This window comes from Lampetra fluviatilis, chromosome 38, assembly GCF_964198595.1.
Source record: "Lampetra fluviatilis chromosome 38, kcLamFluv1.1, whole genome shotgun sequence".
NCBI classification, from domain to species: Eukaryota; Metazoa; Chordata; class Hyperoartia; order Petromyzontiformes; family Petromyzontidae; genus Lampetra; species Lampetra fluviatilis.
The window spans coordinates 265,958-288,498 of NC_136312.1; the positions used below are offsets into that span (position 1 = coordinate 265,958).

At 51.2% G+C, this 22,541-nt stretch overlaps 1 protein-coding gene across 1 annotated transcript in view; it reads left to right on the plus strand.

Annotated features, from left to right (window-relative positions):
- LOC144945664 (parapinopsin-like) overlaps positions 1-22,541 on the plus strand; it is a 62,389-nt gene that overhangs the window by 36,867 nt on the left and 2,981 nt on the right. Inside the window, exons 5-6 of the mRNA XM_078874231.1 lie at positions 14,107-14,250; positions 17,708-17,797. Coding sequence (XP_078730357.1) covers positions 14,107-14,250; positions 17,708-17,797 — 234 coding nt within the window. The remainder of the gene's footprint in view (positions 1-14,106; positions 14,251-17,707; positions 17,798-22,541) is intronic.

The following is a 22,541-nucleotide window of genomic DNA, read 5'->3' on the forward strand; positions in this document are numbered from 1 at the left end:
AGGAGATATACTGCAGCCTTCACTCAGAGGTTCAAAGAGCCACACGGCACTGCAAGGATGAATGGTGGAAGCAGATTGCTGAGGAGATGGAATCTGCCTCAGTAGCCCATGATCACAAATCACTCTTTCATTCCATCAACAAATGCACTTGCAGTGCCACACCTATTACACCGGTCTACAGCCAAAATGCTTCCGAAATAAATGTAGTCCAACTTTGTTATTTCTGGGTCCTGAGAATGAAAATTACGCTTAAAATTGTTGATTGGTTCTAGTTTTCAAGATATGCTAATGGATCAGTATATACGACCCTTGACTTGGGAATGGCAGAGGATAAGTAAGTTATAAAGGGAACGGATCTCAATTTAAACCAGAAATGACTAAAATACACCTTTGACTGGATCTATGAATACATCTATGACTGGGTTTGGACAGTACTTACTTTTTGAGAAAAAACAATGAATGCCACAATCTGAACCTGAGATTGCATCATACATGATATGAATTGCATCATGTTATTCCTACATGTGATGGATGATGCAATCATAACTAGGCTTACATCCCTCTGCTGAACAAATTGCCCTATATCAGCTCTATAAATCATACAGTGTCGTGATTTCTTATTTGTCAGTGTTTGATTTTTCAATTGGAACCCATTTCTGTTTAACCAAAGTGAACATCGATGCATCGTACTTGTGTGAACAAAACAGATAACTTCTGCTATATTTGTGGTGAAATGACTTTGGCATCACAAAGGTGGAGTATAACCACGATGGTTAAGAAAGCCTCTCACCTTTATTTTGGCTGCAAAATTGGAGATCAGGACAAGATGCGGGCCCCACACATGCTGCAACACTTGTGCAACACATCTTCGCCAGTGGTTGAACAAGAAATAAAATATATGCCTTTTGCTGTGCCAATTATTTGGAGAGAGGCAACAGATCATATCAGCAATTGTTACTTTTGCATGGCGCCTCCAGTTGGGAAAGGTGTGTCAAAGAGTAAAAAATGTCGACTGCATTATCCAAACATTCCATTAGCTCATAATAGAGGTTTTTTGGGTTAGATCGCATAAATAGCAATGTTTTACCACCCTTACACATCAAGCTGGGTCTGATGAAGAACTTTGTCAAAGCCATGGACAAAACACAAGTAGCTTTCAAGTACGTCCATGGAAAATCTCCAAGGTTAAGTGAAGCTAAGATAAAGGAAGGTGTCTTTATTGGTCCTCAGATTCGTGAACTTCTTCGAAATTATGAATTTGACAGTGCACTGCGTGGCAAGGAAAAGACGGCATGGAAAGCCTTCCAGTTAGTGGCAACACATTTTCTCGGAAACAACAAGGCAGACAACTACACGGAGTTGGTGGACAACCTCCTTAAGACATACAAAAGCCTTGGTTGCAACATGTCACTATCATTTAGATTTTTTTTCCCACCGAACTGCGGAGCAGTGAGTGACGAGCATGGCGAGCGATTTCACGAGGACATTGCAACAATGTAGAAATGCTATCAGGGCTAATACATTATATTTTTATAACCCTTTGCTGATTTTTCAAGTGTTACATTAACAGGACAGGTAACATGTTATCATGTAAAGCAATCATAAACACTTGAAAAGACCTAGGTTTACAATTTATGAGTAAAACTCTACTATCTACACAATCTATATAAATGTATATCAGTTGTTTTAATTGTCATATTTGAATTCAGCACATCAAAATCCATAATAAACAGCACATTTCATCTTTAAAACAGATGACGTCTAACAAATTGTAGACCAGTGCTATCATCCTTAAGGGAAAGAAAGGTGATCCGATCTCTGAGCCCCAGGAACAGGTTTGCAGGTTTGCTGAGCATTTCTGTGAGATCTTGGGGGAAGTGGAAATCCTTGAGCCCCAAAAAATATCATGGGGCCAAGTAGGGATGACTCTGTGGAGGCTGCGGTACCTCAAATTTTGGAAGAAGTCACCTCCTGTGAGTCGCTGGCTGAAGTGCAATCTGTTGAGGAAGTACAGAAGGCGATTCAGAGTCTGAGACCAGGAAAATTGCCTGGCAGAGATGATCTCCCAAGCGAAATGCTGAGGGAGGGTGGCGTTTGTGTGCAGACTGCCCTACATGACATCATAATAATGGTCTGGACCACTGGACGGGTTCTGCAAGCTTCGAAGGATGCTCTTGTGGACCCCCTCTTTAAGAAGGGGGACCGCACAGACGGTAGCAATTACAGGGGCATCTCCCTCCTCAGTGTGCCGGGAAGGGTCCTGGCAAGGATTATTCAACATCGCCTTGCTAGGCACGCTGAGGTGAGGCTTGCAGAGTCCCAATGTGGTATCAGGCCAGGATGGTCCTACACAGACACCATATTTTCTGTCCTTCTGCTATAGCAGAAATGTAGAGAATTCCAACAGGACCTACATCTCTGCTGTTTTGACCTGGTAAAGGCCTATGATACCATAAATAAATTTAGGCTCTGGGTTGTTCTACATGTTTTTGGGGTCCCTGACTCTCTGCTCACAATCATTAAGGACCTTCATGATGGTGGGCAGGCCGGGTAAAACTATGTGGCCGGGAGTCAGAGAAATTCCCTATTCACCTTGGAGTAGGACAGGGATGTCCTCTGGCTCATACATTATTTAACATTTTTCTCGACCACGTAGTTCGAGATTTCCATGGCTGTACCCCAGGAATCTCCATATGGTATACACTCAATGGGAGGCTGATCGATGCAATCGAGGGTTGGTTCCCTATTGGTCAGATATTATATTAATGATGATTATGTGGTGATTGCTGCTCACTCAGAGAACTTGGAGGTTCTGCAGTTTGACCTGGAGTGTGCTACTAAGAAGTGGGGCCTAACCATCAGTCCCTCCAAAACTAATCACCTGCCTGGGTATTTTATTTAATCAAACACTCCACCCCTCAACTACCAATTGGTGATGGGGCAGTTGTGGAGAGAGTGGAGAAGTTTCCATATCTGGGCAGTGTACTTATGACGAGCGCCGGTTTGACAGCATTGGTCTCGCTCCGAATCAGTTGAGCGGGATTGTCTTTTCATCGGCTGCGTAATGCCATGTGGAACCTACCTGATCGTCCCACGCAAAGCTTCGGGTCTTCTTGGCCACGGTCATGCCCTCCCTTCTGCGTGCTTGCAAAACGTGGCCAACTTGAATGAAAAATCAGCACCGGTTAGAAACATCCAGGCTGGCCTGGGTTAACCTGACTGGATTGTGTGAGGAGCTCACAAATCTTTGAAATATCTGGACACAGTTCCTTTGCTGAGCTCCTCTGGTAGGCAGGGCTGTGTTGGCTGGGTCATGTAGCCCGCATGCCCAGCCACTGCATGCCCGAACAGCTTTTGTTCAGCCAGATAGAGGGGGGTTAACGGGAACTGCACGGGCTGGAGAAGAGATGGACTGATGTAGTATGGATGGATGTGGTGCCCAACTTGCCGACGACTGGTACCAGCGGTGTCAAGATCGGCCTCTGTAGAGGAGGCCCGTAAAGGATGCTACTGGGCAGTTGGAGGCAGTCGCCCTCCAACAACAACGGAGGGCAGAGGAGTGACGCTCACAACAATGAGCAGAGCGCCAGGTGGCTCAAACAGCAAGTTGGCAGAGTAGGGGGCACAGCTGGTGCATTGGCCAGTCATCTCAGTCAACCCATGGCACCTGGTTCTGTCCCGTGACCTTTTGCTGTGGTGACATCACCGCCACTTAGTGGTGAATGGCGGTTGTTGGAGTAAAGTGTGGGTATTCCGAACTACAATTTTTTGTATTATTTTACCAGGTTGCTGACTTTATCTGTAACTCGTAAGCGATTGATTTTGAACACCGTTCAGCTTTTTTTGTTATTTCTTAGCAACAACCGTCACAAATGATTGCGAGCGTGATTGTAATAGCTCCTGACAGTTTCGTCGACCCCCCCCTCCACCCATTGATATTCTAATTGACCCTCCAGACTTGTGCCACTCGGTGCGTTCCTCATGAAAGTTTTGTTCTTGTGAGACGGCGGACTCACAGCGGGGTAGAGGGGAAGGGGGAGGGGTCTCATTATAATCTGGGCATGGCCCGAGGCCATCACCATCCTCACACGTCAGCCCCGATTAAGCACACACTTCCCTTTAATTGCTGCCAAAGAAAGAAATAAACCCCCAATAAAGCCAGGGTGCCGGTTAATTATACTGTCGTGATGGCAATTATAATTAATCATGTTCAGTGCTGTTCGCGAGACAAAGTTACAACTTTGGTTTTACATCGCAGTGGCAAGTGGACGCAGGTGGAGTGGCCCCAGGGGCCCTTCAAAATGCCCAAGCGGCCAGCGGCGCTGTCGAAAGTGTGGTGTGTGTGTGGTTTGTGTGTCGTGTGTGTGGTGTGTTGTATTTGTGTGTGGTGTGTTTTGGGTGTGTGTGGTGTGCTGTTTGTGTGGTGTGCTGTGTGTGTGTGGTGTTTGTGTGGTGTCTGTGTGGTGTGCGTGGTGTGTGTGGGGTGTGTGTGGTGTGTGTTGTGTGTGTGTGATGGCTAATGCTAGTGCATAGCTTGACACGCGTGTTGAAATTGTGCGTCGAGGTAACAGTCGTGATTGGCTTGCGGTGAGAGAAAAGACGACGACGATGATGGTAGTGGGGGTGGTGGGAGGAAGGTACTCTGTTAGTAGTGCAGTGCAGGGGAAGAAGCAGGGATAGAGGAGATGTGACCTGCAGTGTGGTGAATTTGTGGGTGGGTGAGTGAGCGAGTGGGTGAATGAGATGTTGGGTGGGTAGGTGAGTGAGTGTGTTGTTGTGACCATAGTGTGGTGAATCCGGCAAAAACCCCCTACCTCCTCATTGGTGCCGGACGGCAACGCTGTGGTGGGTATTGCCGTGGGGGGGAGGGACAATTTAGATTGGCCATTCCCATCATGGCATTTGTAACCACCGCAGCGGCCAAATGGGGGCTCTGGACAAGTGCGAGGGGCTGGTAACCCCTCCACCTTCAATTCATTTCCACAAAACCATGTGCAAAATATCTGCTGCTGAACCTGGAGCTTGTCACTAAGAGGTGGGGCCTTACCATCAACCCCACCAAAATTAAGCACTTGCCTGGGTATTTTGTACTATCGGACACTCCACCCCCACAACTCCCAATTGGTGATGGGGCAGTTGCGGAGAGAGTGGGGTCATGTAGCCCGCATGCCCAGCCACCGCATACCTAAACAGCTTTTGTTCGGCCGGATAGAGGGAGCTAAACGGGCGCGGCACGGGCTAGAGAAAAGATGGAGATAAGTGGTACAGGAGGATGTGGAGTTGAGTGGACTTACCGATGACTGGGACCAGCGGTGTCAAGATCGGCCTCTGTGGAGGAGGCTCGTGAAGGACGCAACTGGGCAGTTGGAGTTAGTCGCCCTCCAACAACAACGGAGGGGGGTGGAGCGACGCTAATAACAAAAACGAGTGAAGCGCCGGGTGGCTAAATCACAGCAAGTTGGCACAAGTGGTGCATCAGCCAGTCATCTCAGTCAGTCGGCACCTGGGTCTGCGCCGTGACCTCCTGCCAGCAGGCGTTTGACACTTCGTGCACATAACTTGCAGAAGCGTCGTAGTGATGTCACCGCCAATTAATGGCAAATGGCGGTTGTTATTGTAGTATGGTGAGTTTTTAGGTGGGTGAATGGATGAGTGGGTGAATGGGTTGAATGGGTGAATGAGCTGTTAAGTGGGTCGGTTAGTGAGTGTGTTGTTGTGACCTGCAGTGTGGTGAGTTGGTGGGTGAGTGGGTATGCAAGTGAGAGTTGTTACCTGCAGCGCGGTGCGAGTGGGTGGACGAGTGAGTGATTGGGTGGGTTATTGGGTGGGTGGGTGAGTGAGCGGGCGAGTTAGTGGTTGTGTGATCTATAAGAGTTAATCCGCCTACCCGCAGTATTAACCAGGGGCGGCTGCTTGCCATGGCACCGTGAACCTCTGGGACAAGCGGCAAACTCGCTGCAGACCCGTTTGATATTTCCTAACCCCCGGATGTGGCAAGCAGTGCACCACCATGTGTGAGTTCCGATCGTAGCACCGCCCTACACACAACAAGCATCTTTGGATTGCCCGTGCACGGCAGTCGCTCATCTGATCTCTCAGAGAGAGAGAGAGGGGGGGTGCAGGGAGCGGGGGACGACTCAGAGGCGCCAGGCGGAGCCACAGGTGAGCGGGGAGGCAGCAGCAGCAGCCATGTGGTGAAGGAGCCTGCACGACCAGCAGTTGCCCAAGCTCTGCGGTATCTCTACATTCGAAGGTGTTATCAGCCAATTAATGAGGGTGTGGGAGGGAAAACACGTTTTATTTTATTTTACCAGGTAAGGCCCCAATGACCATCTCGAACCGATAACGAGGCGCTAAGCGCCGGAGCCACATCCCCAGCAATGGCAGCAACCAAGGAGACGCCACCACTGCTGCCGCTGCTGCTGCTGATCCCCCTCACCCAGGAAGTTTGAATGGAGTGACGCCTTAGGACATCTCAAGATTTGCGAATAAAGTAGTCGTTATCGCCACCCAATGTGTTGCCTTTAAAATTAAAACTAAACTGTTTTTTTTTTATTTCATCTTGACTTCAAGCTTTCGTGACTGCAGCAATTCTTATTCTTTGGGTCTTTCGGTAAAGCCACGTAGATAGAAAAACAATAAAAGTACAAATATTTTGTTTCCTGTTTCAGCAGCTCTCACCTGATGACGATTGCTTGTGTTGCGATCGAAACGTCGTGATATTGTGATTTTCTAAAAATTATTTTTCTATCTACGTGGCTTTACCGAAAGACCTAAAGAATATTTTTTATTAATTTTTACCAGGTGTAGTGACATAAGAAGGGAGGGGCTGCTGGGTGCTCTGGGTTCCCGGGCGGGTCCAGACGCTTAAGCCTCTGGGCGCCAGGCGCTGGGTTCCCAGGGGGTCCAGACGCTTAAGCCTCTGGGCGCCAGGCGTTGGGTTCCCAGGCGCTTAAGCCTTTTGACGCCGCCAACGGGGGGGGGGGGGGGGGGGGGCTGTGTGTGTTCTGTGGGATGTCTGGTGGTGCACACGGCCCCACCTCTCGTTGGACTAGGCATAAAAAGGGGAGCTCCCTAGACGATCGGGGCCAGTTGTAACTCAAGACCCAAGACCCATGACCAGCCATCTGAAGACCCTGGGATGTTGTGAGAGCGAGTGGTGGGACTCTGGAACTCTCGACTCTACGACCTTGTGAGGGTGAGTTCCAGAGCGTAGCCAGAGTAGAGTATCTAGGCTGTGTACCTAGGCTGTGTACCTAGGCTGTTACAGAGTATCAGGACTGTTGGAGTGTTGTGTTGTAATAAAGAAGTTACCTCTACAAGTGTCTCCGGAACCCGTTACATTTGGCGTCAGAAGTGGCAATGGAGACAAGAAGTAAGCCACGTACCTTCAGTCCTGATGGCGATGTTGAGGAGCAAGCGGCGACGGGGCAGCCAACTCGGGCCGACAACGACGCCGCACCGCCGGCTGAGCAGTCGTCCACCACACCTGCCGATCCTCCTCCAGCGTCGGGAGCAGCAATGGAGGAAACGCTGCTTCGCCTCACCGAGCTGCTCCACGCCACCGTCTCCATCCTGGACGACATGCGTCGCTCACAGGCGGAGACAGGAGGGAGAGAGGCGGCGCAGCGGCCGCGCCATTCCGCCGGCTCCCACACAAAGATGGCAGCCGTTCCCGCCGCAAATACATCCGGGTGTGTCGTCACTTCTGCCGGGGGAGCAATGACCGCTGGGAGCGACGTCACTTCCGGGCCCAGCGTCGGCCAACCCGACGACGCCGCGTCATCAGCGCTGCGTCCCTCACCGCCGGGTGACAGCTGTTTGCAAGCTAGCAACGCCGCGTCATCAGCACTGCGTCCCTCACCGCCGAGTGACTGTGCTGGGAACGCGAAGCCAGCTTCAGCCGGGTTGCCAGGCAACGAGTGCGGGGCTCACATCCACCAATGCCTGCCGGGACTCAAGGCATTTTCTTCAGAGGGAGGTGAGTGGGCAGCGTTCGAACGTCGCTTCGTCTCTCTTATAGAGACGTCCGGCTGGTCGGAGTATGAAGCGCTCCAGGGCCTCCCGGCCATGCTCAACGACGACTCCCTCGCAGCACTCCTTGCGGTGCCACGGGCGAAACGTGCCACGCTCACGGATGCCCTTCATCAGATGCGGCTGATTTATGGACCCCCGTCCGAAGCACGTCACCGCTTCGATGCGAGGAGGAAGAAGGCCTCCGAGTCGGCGATGGGGTACCGCAGCGCGCTGTTGGCCATGGCGCGGGTTGCCTACCCTCGCATGGATGAAGATGCTGTGGAGTCACTCGTGCTGCAGAAGCTCATGAGCTTGGCCCGCCAGCTTCGAGTTGCCATGCCGACAGCCGACGACGACGACGACTTCACGTCGCTACGTGCTGCCAGGTGCATCCAAGCACACCTACATTGCGATGAGGACACGACCATCGCCGCCTGCGCAGGCCCACCTGATGCACAAGCCTATGACGTGCATTCGGGGCCTCATCAGGCCTTCGCGGCAACAGAAAATCGCGGATCGTCCAACTGGCGATCCCAGCGAGATCACCACCAGCGGGACCGGCCAATCTCGCGCCAGGACGGGGCGTCCATCGTCTGCCACAACTGTGGCCTTCGGGGCCATGTGGCGTCCGGCTGCCGGGTCCCCCGACGCCGGACTTCAGGACCTCTGGCGCCTCGGCCACCACCGTATCCTCGGCATACCCAGGCGAGTCACGACACCTCACACTCTCGGCCCCCACTTACAACAAGCACGCACCCTCACACCACACAGGGGGGTCATGCTTCGGAGGAGGGGGATTCGGGCCCATCATTGAACAACCGGGCGCTCGGGCCAGGTCAATGGTCCGAGTTGGCCCATAGGGTCGTTGCCGCGGCGGCAGGGTCCTCTGCCGTAGTGGGTTCCATCGAGGGCGTTGATGTTCGTATGTTGATCGATACGGGTGCGTCGGCGACCATCATTTCAGACGTAATTTATAACATTTTGCCCGATACATGCCGTCCCTTGCAGCCAGTTGATGTGCCATGCTATGCCGCAAATGGGGGTTCGTTGGGCATCACCGGACGGATCAATGCTCAGATCCGCATTGCTGACGTCCAATTAGTTGGGCCCATTTTGGTCTCATCAACCCTCGCTGTTCCGTGCCTCCTCGGAACAGATTTCTTGGGGAAGATGCCCATTAAAATTCTCATTAACAAAGGGTGTATTGAGCTCCCCTCCGGCCGACGCATGGCCTTCCTACCCACACCCACTCGGTTGCACTCCGCATCTACGACGGTGCAGGCGTTGGCGGCGTGCACAATTCACATTCCTCCCGGCTCTCAGATGTTAGTTCCCCTCCGGTTTCGTAAACCCCTTGATTACGACACGTTCATGGGGGGTGCTGTGATCGGGCCTTCGCGTTCAGCTGAGCGGGTGTCGGACCTCGTGTGTGCACAAACACTCGTGCGAAGCGACCACGACCCCTTTATCCAGGTCCTTAACGCGGGATTGGAAACGGCCGTTATCTGTCAGGGAATGGTGCTTGCTCACGTGACGCCAGCCCCGCCAGAAGATGTGATTGTGGGTCACGTAGGGGGCGAGTCCTCTTCCGTTGCCAAGCCAGGTCCTGACACAGGATGGCTCGACGCGCTTTGCTCCACTTCTGCCGATTTGTCACCATTACAGCATGCTAAATTACGCACACTGCTGAGCGATTTCGCCGACGTTTTCAGTCAAAGCAAATTCGACATTGGCTGCACTAAATTGCTAAGCCACCACATCGACACGGGTGATGCCGCTCCAATTCGTCACAACCCATTTCGGTTGAGCCCGGCCGAAAAGGAACATGTACGGGTGGCCGTCAACGATATGTTGGCGGCCGATGTCATTGCGCCATCAAATAGCCCATGGGGGGCGCCGATCGTTCTTGTTAAGAAGCACGACGGGAGCCTCCGCTTTTGTGTTGACTTCAGGAAACTTAATAAGATTTCTGTGGCCGACGTCTACCCGCTTCCCAGGATGGACGAGTCGCTCGATGCCTTAGCAGGTGCGCACTACTTCTCCACCTTGGATCTCCTCTCGGGGTTTTGGCAGCTACCCCTTGATGATGCATCCAAACCAAAGACGGCCTTTCGCACGCCGCAGGGACTGTTCCAATTCAACAGACTTCCCATGGGTCTTCACTTGGCCCCGGCGACGTTCCAGCGCCTGATGGAGCTGGTCCTCGCTGGGCTCCAGTGGGATTCTTGCCTAATATACCTCGACAATGTAATCGTGTTCAGCAAAACTTTTGATGAACACCTCACGCGATTGAAGGCAGTTTTCCTTAAAATGCGAGCGGCTAACCTCAAATTCAAACCGCAAAAGTGCCACCTCATGAGGGATTCGGTTCATTATTTGGGCCATATTGTCAGCCGCTCGGGAATTGCCACGGACCCCGAAAAGACAAATTGCGTGCGCTCATGGCCAACTCCTACCTCTGTTGGGGAGGTGCGGAGTTTTATCGGCTTCGCCTCATATTATCGACGATTTGTTGCAGGATTCGCATTCATGGCGAAGCCCCTCCACGCATTAACGGCCAAAGGGGTCAAATTCCGCTGGGGAGAGTTAGAACAGGCATCGTTCAATGCCGTCCGAAAAGCACTGGTCGATGCTCCTACCCTGTCTTATCCAGATTTTACCACTCCGTTCATTCTGGATACAGACGCCAGCAACACTGGAATTGGAGGGGTGCTGTCGCAAATTGTCAATGGAGTGGAGCGCGTCGTCGCCTATGGCAGCAGGGTGCTGTCGCCCGCGGAGCAACGTTACTGCGTGACGCGCCGCGAATTGCTTGCTATCGTTTTTGTCATAAAGCAGTACAGGCCATACGTGTATGGCAGGCATTTCACAGTACGCTCCGACCACGCGGCGCTACAATACGCCTTGCGAGTGGACCAACCATCTGGACAGCTCTCGCGTTGGCTCGAGATCCTCCAGGACTTTGCGTTCACTGTCATTTACCGCAAGGGGATTCAACACGGGAACGCCGACGGGTTGTCGCGACTACAGAACAATGGGCGCTGTGCTTGTTTTTTGGGTGCGGGGCGTTGTAGGCAGCCTGACGGGGTACCGCCCCCATCCCTTGCGGCCGCGGCCGGGGATGGGGTAGGGGACCACGGGGCTCTCTCCACGCAAGTTCCGCAGGACGCATTGCTGGGCCTCGGGTTGGACGACTGGGGACGTCTTCAGATGGAAGACGTCTCCCTCCTCAAATTGAGACGCCGCGCTAGGGATGCTGAGGGTCACAGGGGGCAGGGGGGCCCCGTATCATATGTCATCCGGGAAGGCGTCCTCATGCGTTGGGATGGGGGGTCCCAATCCCACACATTGGTGGTGCCCACCTCCCTGCGGGGGCGACTTGTGTGGGAAACCCACAGTCGCCTCTTGCACTTGGGTGTTCAGAAAACACTAGCTAAAATCCAATTGGAATTTTTCTGGCCGGGCATGTCAAACGATGTGGCTGACCTTGTGCAAGGTTGCACAGAATGTGCACGGCGGAAACCACCTGCTAGGCCGTCCTGCCCGCCGCTCCAATCCATTAAGGTTTCCCGGGTCAATGAGATTGTCGCATTGGATATTTTGGGTCCATTTCCCGCTACTCCTCGGGGTAGTAAGTACATTTTGGTTGGGGTCGAATATTTTACCCGATGGGCCATGGCCTGGCCACTCCCCAACCAGTCTGCAGCAGCCATTACAGAAGCCTTTTTCCAGGGCTACGTCCTCGATAAGGGTGCTCCCGAACGCCTGCTGACAGACCAAGGGAAAAATTTCTCTTCCACCCTGTTGCGGGATGTGTGCAACCTGCTAGGGACACACAAAATTCGCACCTCGCCATATCACCCCCAGACTGACGGTATGGTCGAGCGATTACATAGGACACTTACCTCCATGCTAAGCCACCAGGTGTCTGAGTCACAGAGTGATTGGGATCTCCACATACCTGGTGTCTTGGCCGCCTATAGAATGGCGCCCCATGCTGCCACGGGGTACTTGCCATTCTATCTTATGTATAGTAGGGAGGTTTGCCCCCCGATCGACGTACAATTGCACATTAAACAGCCCGCACTTAAGGCTAAGATTGCCAACCACATCCGTGCTAATGTGCGTCGTCTCGTGGATGCCCGGGAGGCTGCTCAAAATAACTCAGAAGCCCGTCAGCTTGCCAACGAGCGGTTGCGGAATCTCCGCACGTCCCGCCACGTTTGGGTAGAAGGGGACCGCGCCTGGCTCCACTGCCCGCAGGTACCATTGGCTACTTCCTCAAAACTGCTTAAGCCTTGGAGAGGCCTGGTTGTTATTATTTGCGTTCTCCGCCCGCAGTGTGTCAGGATCCAGCATGGCAAGCGACGTTGGTTCGTGCACCCGTCACGTCTAAAACCTTACATTCAACCCTACACATCTCCTTCACTTCTCCGGGGCCGAGAGCGTGACATGTCTGACGAGCCGCGATGATGCTGCTTCTAACTCTCGGGCAGGTCCCGCTGTCCCGCCCTCAGGTGCCTTGGGAATGAAACCCGCCACGGCCGACCCAGGGGGAACAAGCTTGCCCGCGGGATCAGCGACCCAGGACACAAACGCAACAGCGGGTCGTCGGTCCCCTCCCGCCTCCGTCGCGAATGATGGACCTGCCACTTGGACTCGCTCAAAACTCAAACGATTTTCATGACCCCCGCCCACGAACTCTCGTCCCAACGCGACGCCACTCACCTTGCCATCATGTATAGGAGGGGGAGAGGCGCTTTCTTCTCATTTTTTTTTCTTGATTTGTCACACACTCATTCTGATGGTTAACAAATAATTTATTGTACAATTGTAGAGGGGGGTAATGTAGTGACATAAGAAGGGAGGGGCTGCTGGGGCTCTGGGTTCCTGGGTGGGTCCAGACGCTTAAGCCTCTGGGCGCCAGGCGTTGGGTTCCCAGGGGGTCCAGACGCTTAAGCCTCTGGGCGCCAGGCGTTGGGTTCCCAGGCGCTTAAGCCTTTTGACGCCGCCAACGGGGGGGGGGGGGGGGGGGGGGGCTGTGTGTGCTCTGTGGGATGTCTGGTGGCGCACACGGCCCCACCCCTCGTTGGACTAGGCATAAAAAGGGGAGCTCTCTAGACGATCGGGGCCAGTTGTAACTCAAGACCCAAGACCCACGACCAGCCATCTGAAGACCCTGGGATGTTGTGAGAGCGAGTGGTGGGACTCTGGAACTCCAGACCCTACGACCTTGTGAGGGCGAGTTCCAGAGCATAGCCAGAGTAGAGTATCTAGGCTGTGTACCTAGGCTGTGTACCTAGGCTGTAACAGAGTATCAGGACTGTTGGAGTGTTGTGTTGTAATAAAGAAGTTACCTCTACAAGTGTCTCCGGAACCCGTTACACAGGTAAGGCCCCACTGGAGCCATGTGCCATTTTTTCAGAAGCAACCCATGGCTATCACAAATGATAGCCCAACGAAGTTGGCTTTTCGTCACGTGAAATTTATAGCAATAGCCAAATACTCAACTCACTTGTCTAGATGTGGAGGGACAAACCGGAGGACCCGGATAAAAATGCACGTGGTCACGGGGAGAGAGACACCGCAAACTATAATTATACATGCATCAGTGTCCGGATCGAACCCATGAATCCTGTACACCAGGCGAGGTAGTTAACATCTCACCACCGCGGGGCCCCAATCAGAGAACTCGAGGAATGCCGAGTTCTCTGATTGGGGGGGGGGGGGCGACACTGTATCCCGTTCTGATTGAGACAGGCGGAGTCTACGCATTGCTGTGCCACTTGCTTTTGAGCAAGAGAGGGAGATCTATGGATGGCAGTGATTTAGAGGGGTGGCCACGCAGAAGCCACGAGGTGCACGGGATGGAGATACCCTGTTATTGTTGTTATTCTAGTTGTTATTATTGTTATTGTTTTATTGTTGATATTATAATTCGTGTTATTGTTGTTATTGTTATTAATGTTCGTATTGTTATTGCTGTTATTGTTATTATTGTTAGCATTGTTATTGCTGTTATTATTGTTCTCATTGTTGTTATTGGTATTGATATTATTGTTCTTGTATGTTGATGCCATGGCACCGCAGGCCCCGAAGCTGAGTGGCGGTGCGAGCCAGCGCGCTGAGCGCCAGGTGGGCATCATGGTGGTGCTCATGGTACTCGCGTTCCTCATCTCGTGGACCCCTTATGCAGCCTGCTCCATCGCCGTGGCCATCACGCCGGGACTCAAGGTGACGGGGGGGGGGGGGGGGGGGTGGGGTTATGGCCGTCAAGAGGTGCGAATTGAGCAGGGGTTGGGAGCAAGGAGGTGAGGAGGGTTGGAGGTAAGGAAGAGGTAAAGAGGGTTGGAGGTGAGGAGGTCTGGAGGTGAGGAGGAGGTGAGGAGGGTTGGAGGTGAGGAGGAGCAGGTGAGGAGGACCAAACTCGCCATGCGGCCGGAAACAACCGGCACGGATAGACAATGACATGGATAGACAACGACACAGATAAACAATGACATGGATAGACTAAAGTGGCCCCTCGGGATAGAGTCATCCTGTTGGGTGACTTTAATGCCCGAATTGGTCATGATGCTGGAACCTGGTCTGGAGTGATTGGAAGGCATGGGCCAGACCAGCTCAATAACAACAGTAGGAGGCTGCTAGACTTTTGTGCAGTCCATGGGCTTGTAATTACCAACGCGCTGTTCCGGCATCGACGCATCCACACAACATTATGGATGCAGGCAGGTCCAAGCAAGAACATCTGCTGGACTATATAGTGATGGAACAGTGGATGCGGGCCCATGTCCTTGACACCAGGACCTACCATGGAGCTGATCTGCCCACTGACCATCAGCCCCATCAAAACTAACCACATCACTCCATATCTTCTCTAGCCCATGCCGTGCCCGTTTAGCCCTTCTATCTGACCGAACAAAGGTTGTTTAGGCATGTGGTGGCTGGGCATGTGGGCTACCTGACCCAGCCAATGCACCCTTGCCTCCCGGAGGAGCTCACTGATGGGACTTTGTCCAGATCTTTCAAGGATGTGTGAGCTCCTCACACAATCCAGCCTGGTTCAACCCAGGATGGATCATAGGCAGGCCAGCCTAAATGTTTCTAACTGGCGAAGATGTTCCATTAGGGTGGGCCATGTTTCGCAAGCATAGAGAAGGGAGTGCATAACTGTGGCCGAGAAAACCTGAAGCTTCGTGTGGAGTGACAGACCAGGTAGCTTCCTCATAGCGTTACGCAACCGATGAAAAAATCATGCCGCTCGACTGATTCAGAGTGAGACTTCTGCTGTCAAACCTGAGCCGGTCATGAGCACACTACCCAGGCATGAGAAACTCTCCACTCTCTCTACAACCACCCCACTCCAATTGGGAGTTGAGCATGGAGTGTCCGATGGTACAAAATACCCAGGCAGGTGCTTAGTTTTGGTGGGGCTGACGGTAAGGCCCCAACTCTTAGTGGCACACTCCAGATTCAGCATCAGTGCTTCCAACTCCTCCTCTGATTGAGCAGCAATTACCAGATCATCGGCATACGTAACATGGTTGACCAGTAGGGAGCCATCCCTTGACCGCACCTAGGCATCGATCAACCTCCCATTGTATCTGTACCAGATGGAAATTCTTCCGGTACAGCCATCGAAGGATTCATGAACTACGTGGTCGAAATAGATGTTAGATAATGTCCGAGCCAGAGGACATCCCTATCGCACCACAAGATGAACAAGGAATGGCTCCAACTCCCTGCCACATAGTTTTACCCAGGTCCACTCACCAATATGAAGGTCCTTAATGATCATGAGCAGAGAGTCAGGGGCTCTGAAAGCACGATGAACAACCCAGAGCCCAGGCCTACTGATGGTATAGGCCTTGACCAGGTCAATAAGCAGAGATGTAGGTCTTGTTGGAATTCCCTACACCTCTGCTGTAACAGTCGGATAGAAAATATGACATTTGTGCAGGACCATCCTTTCCTGAAACCACATTGGGGCTCCGCCAGCCTCTCCTCAGCATGCCTGGCAAGGCAATGTTAAATCGTCCTTGCCAGCACCTTTCCCGGCACACTGAGGAGTGAAATGCCCCTGTAGTTGTTACAGTCTTTGTGGTACCCCTCCTTGAAGAGGGGGACCACCAGAGCATCCTTTAAAACATGTGGAACCCGTGCTGTGGTCCAGACTGTTATTATGTTGTCATGTAGGGCAGTTTGTGCACAAACGCCACCCTCCCTCAGCATTTCGCTTGGGAAATCATCTTTTCCCAGTGCCTTTCCTAGTCTCAAACTTTGGATCACCTTCAGTACTTCCTCAAAAGTTGTCACCTCAGCCATCCACTCACAGGGGGTGACTACTTACAATATCTGAGGCACCGCAACCTCAGCAGGTTAATCTCCACTTTTTCTCCATTATGTTTTCCAGGCTGAGGGATTTTCCCTCCCTCAAGACCTCACAGAAATGCTCAGCTAATCTGTAAACTTGTTCCTGGGGGTCGGAGATTGGATCACCATTCTTTCCCCTAATGATGGTAATAGGTGTGGTCCGTGGGCAGATCAGCTCCACAGTAGGTCCTGGTCTCAAGGACATGGGCCCTCATCCGCTGTTCCATCACTATATAGTCCAGCAGATGTTCTTGCTTGGACCCGGCATGCATCCATAAGGTTGTGTGGATGCGCCGATGCTGGAACAGCGTGTTGGTAATTACAAGCCCATGGGCTGCACAAAAGTCTAGCATCCTCTTACCGTTGTTGAGCTGATCTCGTCTATGCCTTCCAATCACTCCAGACCAGGTGCCAGCATCATGACCAACTCAGGCATTAAAGTTACCCAACAGGATGACTCTATCCAGAGGGGCCACTTTAGCTAGCACCTGTTACAGGAGGTCATGGAAGGCATCTGACTCATCGGCCTTGCCTGCATCCCTCCACGGATGTTCATCTTTGGTGGGGACATAAGTAACCACGACCACCATTCCTCACCTCTGGTTGATGGGAAGACGAGCCCAAAGTAGCCTGGGGCTTACAGCTTCTCACACCTCACTGCCACGCTCCCACTCCCCCTTCATTTTTTTGTTCAGAAGAAGAACTACTCCCTGTTGTTTGGCAGTCTCCTGCCCTGAGTAGAGGACTGTCCACCCCTCGTTGTGGAAGGAGCCAGCGCCAGTCCACCAGACCTCCTGAATACCGCAGAAATCCAGGCGGTTCCGGTCCAGCTCACGACAGAGGAGTGGCAGCCTCTCCTCCGCAGTGAGCGTTAGAATATTCCACTTGACCACCCACAGTGGATTTTTGCTGTTTTTGTAGGAACTCCGAGGGTAAGAATTCAATCTCCTGGCTCCACCAAATGGGGTTTGGCCAGGAGACGTCATAGACGTCTGTCTCCCCCGGGGGCCTCCTGCACAAGCTTGGTTTGATATTTTTTGCCATCGTTTAGTGGTAATTTATTTGAAGGTGGAGGGGTTACCAGCTCCTCGCACCTATTCAGAGCCCCCATTTGGCCCCGGTGGTGGCTGCAAATACCATTAGGGGAATGGCCAATTGAAATTGGTCCTCCCCCCATGGCACTGATCACCACAACGTTACTGTCCTGAACCAAAGAGGTGGGGGGTTCTTTTGCCAGACACAGTGACACACCCAGTGACACACAGGGATACACACAGTGACACACAGAGTGACACACACGTGCCTGTGTTACTCCCAGCTGAGCCCGCTCCTCGCCACGGTGCCACTGTACGCAGCCAAGTCGAGCACCGCCTACAACCCGGTGATCTACATCATCCTGAACCGCAACGTGGGTACCCTCACCACTCACTCACTCACCACTCACTCACCACCCACTCACCGGTCACTCGCCACTCACAACCCGGTGATCTACATCGTCCTGAACCGCAACGTGGATACACTCACCACCCACTCACCACCCACTCACCACTCACTCACGTAGGGAGTGAAATAAGTTCAACAAACCTACACACGCTCGCCACTCACACCGCATGTTTGTGTGTCTGCGTATTTGTCTCTCTGCGTGTCGTCGTCCGTCCGCAAATACATTCTGCCTACACCAGGGGTCCTCAAACTACGGCCCGCGGGCCACATGCGGCCCGCTGAGGACATTTATCCGGCCCATGGTCACTAATTGGGCTGCGCTTGTGAGCACTAATTGGGCTGCGCTGGTGAGCACTAATTGGGCTGCGCTGGTGAGCACTCATTGAGCTGCAGCGGTGGGCACTCATTGAGCTGCGGCGGTGGGCACTCATTGTGCCCACCGCACTGCGATCTGTGAACAAAACTGCAGGTGTAATTAACTTTTTAATGGCACCCGCACCAGTGTGAGCCTGGGGTAAAAGCGGAGTTCCCCCAATCAGACTGCATTGATGGGCAGTGCAGTCTGTATGTCTCTGTGTGGGCAAAGTTATTGCTAGTATATTGTTTTTGTAGCGCTGTATATATATATTGGTATTTTACTAATAGCAATTTTAACTCCCTAGGAAACAATGATGTCAAGAAAGAGAAAAATTGACTCGGAGTGTAGGATATTCAAATAACAGTGGACTTATGATTACTTTTTCATGCAGTACAAGGAAAGAGCTGTGTGTCTATGCCAGAATATAGTGTCTGTGTTCAAAGAATACAATTTACGTCGACACTATGAAACTCAACATGAAGATAAATATGATTGTTTGGTCGGAGAAGTGAGAAGATAAAATATTAAAACTAAAAAATACATTAACAACTCAGCAAAATACTTTTGTGAAGCAGAAGCAGCTAAATATGTCATCACTGCGAGTAAGTTTTCAAGTTGCCAAGCTAATAGCGTGCACTGGCAGACCATTCGTGGAGGGAGAATTTGTTAAAGAATGCCTTCTTTCTGTTGCCAAAGAGATGTGTCCAGAGAAGGCCGATTTATTTAGTACAGTGAGTCTTTCAGGACCTACAATTACACGGAGGATTGAAGAAATGGGAGACAATTTGCATCAGCATTTGCAAAACTCCACAAAAAAACTTTCCTATTTTTCCTTGGCACTCGACGAAAGCAATGATGTTCGTGATTCTGCACAACTTCTAATTTTTATTCGTGGGACGAATGACTATTTCAAAGTCACAGAAGAGCTTGCTGCACTGCAAAGCATCAAAGGAACAACTACAGGAGAGGATATCTATGAAAAGGTTTGCCAAACTGTGAATGGTTTGGAGCTGAACTGGGCTAAACTAGCCAGCGTGACAACTGATGGTGCTCCTAGCATGGTGGGGTCTAAGAAAGGAGTAATTGCTCGCATTAACCAAGAGATGGACAAACATAACCATTTTCATCCAATAGCCATACACTGCCTCATCCACCAACAAGCGCTGTGTAGTAAATCACTGAAGTGGGACTCTGTTATGAAAATTGTGGTATCTTGTGTTAACTTCATTAGAGCTCATGCACTAAACCACAGAAAATTTCAGGAATTTCTGTCTGAGCTAAATGTTGACTATGAAGATGTTCTGTACCACACAGAAGTCCGTTGGCTGAGTCGAGGGAGAGTTTTGAAACGTTTCTATGACTTACTTCCACAGATTACAGCTTTTCTGCTTTCAAAAAACAAAGAAGTACCAGAGCTCAATGATGCAGAATGGAAATGGCACCTTGCCTTTCTGACAGATGTAACAGAGCTACTCAACAGTTTCAATGTGCAACTTGAAGGAAAGGGGAAGCTCATCTGTGATATGCAATCACATGTCAAAGCATTTGAAGTAAAATTAGGCCTCCTCATCAAACAAGTGAAGGAGGAAAACTTCTGCCATGTCCCCACAACTCAAAATCTATTAGCGGAAAAACCATTGGTTACATTCCCAAACAAAACATGTGTGGATTCACTGGAAAAATTGCAAAAGGAGTTCCAATTTAGATTTAAAGAGCTTCATCTCCATGAACAGGACATACAGCTTTTCCGTAACCCATTTTCTATTGACATTGAAAATGTGGATACAATTTACCAAATGGAACTGGCTGAACTGCAGAATTGTGACTCTCTGAAAGACGCATTCAAGTCAAGCAGCCTTCATAATTTCTATGCATCTCTCCCCTCTGAGACATATCCTCATCTCAGGAACCATGCACTCAAAATGACAACCATCTTTGGCAGCACTTATGTCTGTGAACAGACTTTTTCCAGAATGAAACATTTGAAATCTCCAACCAGATCTAGACTAACGGATGCACACTTGCATCACTTGTTACGACTAGCAGTGACAAATATGGAACCGGACATTGACCATCTCATTAGCCAAAAGCAGGCCCATAGTTCCCATTGAAATACTGGCAAGTTTGTTGATTTAACTTTACTTGTTCTTCATTTTAAATATTGTATTTTTCCCGTTTTGTTTCTTCACTTCAAAATAAGATATATGCAGTGTGCATAGGAATTTGTTCATAGTTTTTTTTAACTATAGTCCGGCCCTCCAACGGTCTGAGGGACAGTGAACTGGCCCCCTGTTTAAAAAGTTTGAGGACCCCTGGCCTACACCATAACAAAGAAGGCCCTCTGGCAGCATCGATTCGCTCCTCTGAACCTTGAGGCTTTCATCGGCGTCGAGCAGCAGGAGGGGGAGGGAGGGAGGAGAGACGGGGAAAGCATGGAGAGGGCCAGGAGGGGGGGGGTAATATACCGAGTGAGGAGAGAGAGTAACCACGGGGAGAGTGAAGGGTTGGCGAGAGCAAAAGAGAGAGAAGGTGAAGGGAGAAAGAGAGAGCGCGTGTTGGTGACAGTGCTGGTGGTTGTGGTAGTGGTGGTGTGGAATTAACCCAGCAAGCCGGGTTCAATTCCCAGTCAACATTGGTGAGGATTATCTGAACTAGTCTTGGACCCCTCTCCTAGGTCGTCTCAACCTCAAATGCTTACCTGGTGCGATGTGTAAATATCGCCACGAGGGAGAAAAAGGTGACCAGGCAAGCGTGGTGCTGGCCACCCACCCCTTCATGTGCCGTGCCGCACTTTATCGGTGCTGCTATTCGCTGAGAGCACTTGCCCCTGCATCCTGTTACGGGTACACAGGGGATATTTGCCTTTGGTGGCGGTGGTAGTGGTTTTCCCCTAATTGTGTGAAAATGCTGCTGAGTCGTCGCCACCCGGAAAATCAGCCAATTGGCTTTTTCACAAGACACATCAATAACCAACAACCGCCGTTCGCCACGACGTGTTGGTGATGTCACCGCGGCATCTGTGCCAAAAGTGTCAAAGGCTTGTTGACAGGAGATCTTAGGACAGACCCAGTGCCATGGGTTGACTGACAGGCAAATGCACCAACTGTGACCCAATTGTGCAACTTGCTGCATTTTAGCCACCCAGTGCTCCGTTCGTTTTATGTGAGTATCACTCCTCTGCCCTATGTTGTTGTTGGAGGGCGACTGCCTCCAACTGCCCAGTAGCAGCATCCTTCACGAGCCTCCTCCATAGAGGCTGATCTTGACACCTCTGATACCAGTCTTCGACAAGTCCACTCTGCTAAACATCCTTCCATACCGTATCAGTCCATCTCTTCTCCAGCCCGTGTTGTGCGCGTTTAGCCCCCCTCTATCCGGTCAAACAGGAGCTGCTTGGGCATGCGGTGGCTGGGCATACAGGCTACATGACCCAGGTGATGCAGCCTTGCCTGCAGGAGGAGCTCACTGATGGGGATGTGTCCAGATCTTTCAAGGATGTGTAAGCTCCTCACACAATCCAGGTTTGTTAAACCCAGGATGGATTGTAGGCAGGCCAGCTTGAATATTTATAACCGGCGCAGATTAAGAGAGGGCATAACTGTGGCCGTGAAGACCCGAAGCTCGTGTGGAGTGGCAGACCAGGTAGCTTCCACATGACTGCCAATGAAAATATAATGCTGCTCGACGGATTCAGAGTGAGACCTCTGCTGTCAAATCAGAGCTGGTCATAAGCACACGACCCACTTTTGGAAAACTCTCCATTCTATACACAAACTGCTCCATCACCAATGGGTAAGTTGAGGGGGTGGAGTGTTTTATGAAACAAAATAACAAGGCAAGTGCTTAGTTTTGGTGGGGCTGATAGTAAGACCCCACCTCTTAGTGCCACGCTACATGTTCAGTAGCAGCGCCTCCAACTCCTCCTCTGAGTGAGCAGCAATCAAAAGATAATCAGCATAAATAAAATGTTTGACCAATTGGGAGTCATTCCTCGACCGCACCCAGGCATCGATCAGCCTCCCATTGTATCTGTACCAGATGGAAATTCCTCCAAGTACTGCCATGGAAAACTTCTTGAACTATGTGGTCAAAGATGATGTAAAATAACGTGGGAGCCGTAGGACATCCCTGCCGCACCCCAAGGTGAACAGGGAATAGCTCTGACTTCTGGCCACATAGCTTTATCCAGGCTCACCATCATGAAGGCCCTTGATGATTGTGAGCAGAGTCAGAGACTCTTAAAGCACGAAAAACAGCCCAGAGCCCTGGTTTGTTGATGATATCATAGGCCTTGTCCAGGTCAATAAAGGAGAGATGTAGGTCTTGTTGGAGTTCCATACACCTTTGCTGT